Source organism: Cyrtonyx montezumae, unplaced genomic scaffold (assembly GCF_038088225.1).
Source record: "Cyrtonyx montezumae isolate F1298 unplaced genomic scaffold, pur_monq_1.0 scaffold_8, whole genome shotgun sequence".
In the NCBI taxonomy this organism is placed as follows: domain Eukaryota; kingdom Metazoa; phylum Chordata; class Aves; order Galliformes; family Odontophoridae; genus Cyrtonyx; species Cyrtonyx montezumae.
Window position 1 is genome coordinate 65,052,058 of NW_027072089.1, and position 6,869 is coordinate 65,058,926.

At 39.3% G+C, this 6,869-nt stretch overlaps 1 protein-coding gene across 3 annotated transcripts in view; it reads left to right on the forward strand.

Annotated features, from left to right (window-relative positions):
* Window positions 1-6,455, forward strand: part of GRB10 (growth factor receptor bound protein 10) — a 136,658-nt gene extending 130,203 nt beyond the window's left edge. For all 3 annotated transcript variants that reach the window (XM_065751717.1, XM_065751716.1, XM_065751719.1), the window contains 3 exons: window positions 820-907; window positions 3,966-4,059; window positions 4,842-6,455. In XM_065751717.1, the coding sequence (XP_065607789.1) occupies window positions 820-907; window positions 3,966-4,059; window positions 4,842-4,988 (329 nt within the window). In that variant the 3' untranslated portion in view covers window positions 4,989-6,455. The remainder of the gene's footprint in view (window positions 1-819; window positions 908-3,965; window positions 4,060-4,841) is intronic.
* Window positions 6,456-6,869: the final 414 nt, after the last annotated feature.

Here is a 6,869-nt window from a genome sequence, read left to right on the forward strand (position 1 = left end):
TGTTCATGAGTAACATCTGTCATTAGTATGCCTACCTATAAAGACATAGTAGAAGGAACTTACCTTACTTTTAAGGCACATGCAAGCTTTTCTTCAATTTTAATCTTTTGAAACCCAGATTTTACAAAAATTGTGACTACAGAAATATTTCCAGTAAAAAATAAATCCAGAAATTCGTTCTCCATTTTAGACAAGGAATGTCAACAAGTGAATTGTTAATCTTTAAAATAAGAGTCTTCAAAATAGTGTCTATTCTGTAATAATTGAATAACATAAAGTACAAATACCTTTAATGTGAGCCCTGAACGTCTCTTTGGCATTGTGAGAATATTACAGTAATAGAAAATTGCATATTAGTGTCCTAGATTCCATAAGAGGGAATGTAGGTATTCTGAGTTTATATTCTGTTGAATAGAACTTAAAAATACTGTTTGAAGAACAATGAAACAATAATAAAGATATTTGGGGATCACCGTGCCCTTCAAAGCACAATCTGAAGTCCTTTTCATTCTTCTGGAGTTAAAGGGACTTGGTTCTACCTTGTTAGCTCATGAGTTATATTCCAAGAATTGTTTAGGCACAGCATTTTCAAGAAATGGTGAAAGGGCAATGTCTCATTAACCTGATCATATATCTGCAAATCATAAAATCTGTGGCATTTTTTTTTCATATTGCTTCATTTTTTACACCGATCAATTAAAGACATTTAATGCAACAAAACTATACCCACTTTTAAAATGTTTAAAGAAATATAAAGCAGAAGAAACTGGTACACCTCAGCTGTTTTATAACCATTGTCTATTTCCTTCTCACCTCCAGTTATTCATAGGACACAGCATTGGTTTCATGGCAGAATCTCTAGAGAAGAATCTCACAGGATTATTAAGCAACAAGGGCTAGTAGATGGGTAGGTATTCCTGTTGTTTTGTATTTGTGGTCTCAAAGTAAGTACTATGGACAAGAACACAACTTCTGTAAGGACTTAAAGTGTGAGCACTAATGAGTAACCTGATCCTTAGCAGTCCCATTATAACTTGCCTGGATTTCCAGAAGCCTGAGTTACAGAACTGCTTGGCTATCCTGGGTCTATTTTGACTTGTTGCATTAGGAATCTAGTAGCCCATGCTTTTTTGAGTTTTCATACAATCATTCATGCACTTGAGTCTGTTCAGTTTGTACCTCCGACAACTTAGTCACCATGGGAAGGCTGAGCTTGGTTAGCATTCAGCTGTAGTGAGGTCATTCAGTTACAGCAAAGGAGCTGTATTACCTGTGTGCTCTGGGATCTATAGGTTACAATTCTCAGGGTAGAAAAGTCTTGGTTCTGTTTTCCCGCTGTGTTCTTGAACAAAGAAAGTTAAAAAGTTAATGCTGGGGAAGAATAGGGAAGGCTTCCAGTGGTTCTTGTTAATATGCCCAGCAGTGTAAATATACAGGTGATGCTTCTATTCTTTGTGTTTCTTGAAGCTATTGTTGAGGCACATATCTGTATGTGCAGTCATTGTTACTGCTGGCAGGCTGTTTTTTTTTTGCCAGAGAAGTTGCATAAATAATTGGAGGGTCAATTATGCTGATCTTTGCATTCTGCCCCCAGTTTGTGATATCTTGCATTATCTGAAATAGCTTGGTGAAAGGTAATTCAGAAATATCTGCAGGGCCAGCTGGAGTGACTGTAGGGCAAGGGCAGGTAAGATCTTTCTTGCCAAGATGACTCCCAATTTGTAAAGTCTTAGGTTCCTTTTCCACACATCTAGTCATACTAGGAAGAAAAAGGAAGGTGAAGCATGTTTTCCAGTAGTGCCAAGACGCACTGTCTCTTGGTATTGGAGTCATTCCGCTTATGATGGTGCATTTTTGTGGCGTGGACATTTCTCGGCTGGTTCTGAGGAGCTAGAATAAGTTATTTCAAGTCCGTAAAGTGCAAGCAGTTCTCACAACTCAGCCTCGAAAGAGCATGTTCCTGCCTTAGTGGGTAGCAATTAAGAGGGCTTGAGGCCTGCCCAACTACAGTGCTTGGCCATCTCATGAATCCACATGTGATTAGTATTCTGGGCCTTATGCCAAAGGGATGTACTTGTTTCCTGTGGCACAGAGAAGTTCTCCTACCTCAGCTCATAAATGTTAAGGAAAAGAGATGTTTTTTTACTATTTAAATTGTCTATATACTTTCCCTTGATATAGTATGGATCTAACTGTTTGAATTAGGACTTTGTGGGTCAACTCAGAAGTGACAGTTCCAGGGTGTGTGTTGTTGCTAGTTATACTTCTTGAAGTATATTCTTTTCTGATGATGCTGAGAGAAAAACAGTCTCTTTTAGAGGAAAGCCAGTGTTTTCCCCGTCCTGATAATGTGGACGTTACTTAACTGAGAAGTAATTTCAGAAAGTAATGAGCTTTTTCTGTGGGATTGCAGCCACTTAGCTTAAATATAATTTACTAACAAAGAAGTTCTGTGAATTAATGCAAGATATTAGAGTATGGAACAAGTTCTTGTATATTAAGAAACAAAAGCTTCATACGTATGTAGGTTACTCTGAAAATAGTGCCTCCTACATGGGCTGCTCCATAAGTAATGGCTTCTGTTTTTTTCTGTGGAAAAAAAATACAAGGAGTCCAATAAAAAGTGTTTGATAGAGCAGATTCTGAGCTACAAAACACTATTTTTCAGTGTAGTCACCATCATTTGCTAAGCATTTTTACCAGGGATGAAGAAGAGCATGCATGCTGTGCTCATAAAAATCTGCACGAGTGGAAGGGACTCACAGTTTCACAGCTGCTATGATGGTGCTGTTGCCCATACAGTATATTTTTCATACAACTAAACAAATGGAAGTCAGAATGTGCCAAATACGGACTTTGTGGTGGGTGTGGTAGAACAGTCCAGCCAAGATGGGCTGTGTGCTCCACAGTCTTCAAACTGTTATGGGGCCTGGTGTTGCCATGTTGCAAAGAAAAGGTTGTCTTCTTCTCTGGTCTGACTCTGGAAGGCTGAGCAGTCAGCTTAGTTGGCGTTGGGATGCAGCAGTCAAGAGTTGATTGTTTGGGTTCAGGAAATCCAGAAGGATCACCCCTTTCCTATTCCAGAAGACAGTATCATGGACCGGTACGCATCACTTAACCCACGCTGCCACTTGGTGAACTGCTGTTTTGACTCTGTCTTGTAGTGGTGACGCCACGTCTCGTCACCAGTAACATTGCAGTCCAGGAAGCTGATACCTTCGTCCTTGTATCAGTTCGATACCCTGACAGCCTTGCATACAGTGTTCTCTCTGCCTCTGTATTTGAATTTGGGGACCCACTTGGTGCAAACCTTGCACACTTCCTGCGTTCCCACCATTGTTTCCAACGTACTGAAGCCTATATTCAGCTCCATACGCAGTTCCGTGGTTACAGTCTGGAGATTCAGGCAGATTACCTTTCACATGACCGTTGCCTCTAACCACAGTATTACTAGTCACTGCCTCACTGTGCTCACATCCACTGCACTGTCTCCATAAATGTTCAGCAAGTGTCAGTGCGTGTCAGTGGGTGCAGTTTCTTTTGCATGAAGGAATTGAATGACTTTGCTTCATCCACACTACCATGTCAGATGCCGTTCTGTCAGACTGCCCCTCTGCTGCCATCTGTCGCATGGCAACGAAATGTAGCAAGGTATTGTAGGGAGGTTCAGCTTCTACTGCCATACCACCACCATCTGCCTCTGACATCATGGGCCAACATCGTAAGATAGGAGGCATTGCTTTTTGAAGCAGCTCTCATATGTAGGGGAAGAAGTAATTACATGCATTTTTCACTTTTTCTTCTTTAGTTAGTCTTGCATGAACATGATATAAAAATGAAAAGCAAATTGCCTAAAGCAGGTGAAGAAAAGTTAGGCAGTGGTACAAAATTACTTAGTACTTATGATAATTTATGTTGAAAGTGATTGTTTTATTTACTGTGTACTTTAAAATGTTCTTTCCTAGGCTATTTCTTCTCCGGGACAGCCAAAGCAATCCAAAGGCATTTGTACTTACACTGTGCCATCATCAAAAAATAAAGCATTTTCAAATCTTGCCGGTAAGTAACTTTTTTTTAACACTGATGATAAAAAAAGAATAAATGCTTAAAACAGACAGTATTGTCATTATCTGAAGAGGCCTCTTTTTGCCTACTAATGTCATGAACAGGCATTTTTCCATTAGGAAATATAATTCTTTAGAATTGTCAAATGTCTGAATAAAATTTCATCTTAACATTACCTGGCAAACCAATTAGTTTTAGTTAAGTCACTGAGAAGTAACATAACTTATACTACATGACTGGCAGCAACAGCCGCACTTGTCTCCATACCACTTAGGCAAACTTAAAATAAGTTACAGGAAGTTAAAAAAAAATTATTTGGAATATTATCCCATAATGATGAGCTTATAAAATGTTATATCGAGATAGTGAGAACTAATTGATTTTATTTGTGCTGGAAAGAGCAGCAGAAGTTTAAGATCATGTAGACCTGCTTATTGGTCCAAACCGTCCCATCTCATCTTGCTTGCTGATCTTGCAGACAGTCGTCAATTATTTTTGTGGTAATTCTGTTCTATGTAAAAGAAACCAGTGCTGCCTCTACGACTTAGAATTACTCTGCCCACCAGCTTTCATCTTTTTGTGAAGAAAAGATTTCCAGTTGGCTTAACATAAATTCTTTTCTAGCACTGTGCCTGATTTCATGGCAGAACTGTAGAGCTAGGTTTTTTGTGCAGTGCCTATAATATATGTCACATCGCATGCTTTTACTTGTCCTGTTTTTGCTGTGCTTGCATCCTCTCACGCACTAACTTGAAAAGGACATTTTATTTCCCCAGTGTGAGGATGATGGACAGATATTTTTCAGTCTGGATGATGGGAACACCAAATTCAGTGATCTAATCCAGCTTGTTGAATTCTATCAACTAAACAAAGGAGTCTTGCCCTGCAAACTCAAACACCACTGCATCCGAGTGGCCTTATGACCTCAAATTTGACTCTCACTGAAGACTGGATTTGCTAGAAGAGTAATTGTAAGAGAACGTTGATACTGGGGAATTGGCAAATTTGTAAGTTGGTAAAAATAAATAAAAATATTATGCACCTTGGGACTCTGAAAGGGATGGATTCGACAGGTGCCAACAGACCGACATTACTGGTTTGTCTAACACCTAAGAGTGATTGCTGCTGAGTGTCCCAGCATCCCAAAAACGGGGGAGGGGGGGGGGAAGGGAGGTTATGTAAAACCATTAATAAATCTGAAACAAAACTGGAAACTATCTTGGCTGGGCCACTTAACAGGAACAAGTTTGAAGAGAAATCTTTGAAAAGAACTCTTGCCCTGGAATAATCTTGACAATTAAGACTAGTGTGTTTACTTTTTGTATTGATCACTTTTTTTGCACTCCTACTTTGTTTTGGATATTGTATGCAGCCTATATTAGGAGCTGATGTGGCTTTTAAAATTCATGCAGGAGTTGGGTATTAATCTGCACCCTAAAACGTATGGAATGCTTCAGCCTAAACGGATCTAGAAGAAAATCAAGAAGTGTGCGTGTTGTGTGTCTGTACGTGTGCGCGCGCGTGTGAGCGTCTCAAAACTTCTCTGGAGACCTGAGGTTCTGTGATCTGCAGAAGTCTTTGAAGAAGCAATGAGGATACAATTCTAAAAGAACATACCACCGTGTGTGTACTCTCAAAACTGTTGACTTGTAGCATTATGGCTGTAGTATGTTGGTGGCATATTAGTGGCATCCAGTCATGCGAAGACTGTATTAGATTCTATGCACAAACTTTTATTATTGAAGTGGTGATTTGTTTTTTACAGCCTTTTGACTGTTCTCCTGAGGAAACCTACTGTTACTAAACAGAATAGGACTGAATGACAGTTGTATCTGAAACCACCATATTTTTTTTTGTGAGAAGATTCTTCTGCAGGTAGTCTTAGCATGAGAAAACAAAAACGAAGGAAAACAGTGTTTTTAGCTTTATAGCTCCTTGAATTTTTGGACTGTTTCAAAGAGCTGTTTCCATATTGTAAAGCTGCAGTGACACAAAGCTCTCTTGGGGAATAGGGCATAAAAGAAGCATCTCCCTTCTGCTTTTGGTGTGGCCGTGAAAGTTTGCATGGTGAGAAAGAGCAGACTGGCAATGGAAACTCATTTCATTGGGGTTTGCAATAGTGAACTAGCTGCTGGCAATGTCATCCACGGAGGTAACTGGTGATTCCTGTGTCCACACACTAATGCGTACCAGTACCTGCTGCAAACAAACTCGTGTCCTGCTCTGATGCTGGTTTGTCATCACAGTTACTTTATCGTTAATGCTTAAATCAATTATTTCATGTTTACACAGTGATTCTTTCTGGTGAGAAATCAGTACTAAAATTAAACGAGTCCCCTTCCACTCCTCTAATTGCGAATAGTGTTCTTTGAACAAAACAGTCGGTGCAGGAACTGTTACTGAGTTAACTTTCCAACACTTCGTGCGGTTATCCGTAGCGTGAAATATTGCACCCTGGGAACTTTCAGAACATGATGCAGAATGGAGCGTTCTTGAGATGGTAAAGGATTTATGCAGACTCGTTCACCCTTATTCATGTTTGCCACTGGGTTTGAGATCCTAGCCATCGGAAAGGGTAAAGGAGGAAGAAAATTCCACACCTTTAGGTCTTCATGTAGTGTTGAGAATAGCTTAAGACAAACCATGACCTGCCTGAGTCGTCCATATCAGCTTATAACTATGTCAATGGTATAGAAACACTGTATTTTAGTTTACAGAACACATTTAGTATTTTTTTTCCATTTAATGTCTAGATATAAAAATGAAGAAACTTGATTTTGTTTTTAGTAGAAGCCTTTTTTTTT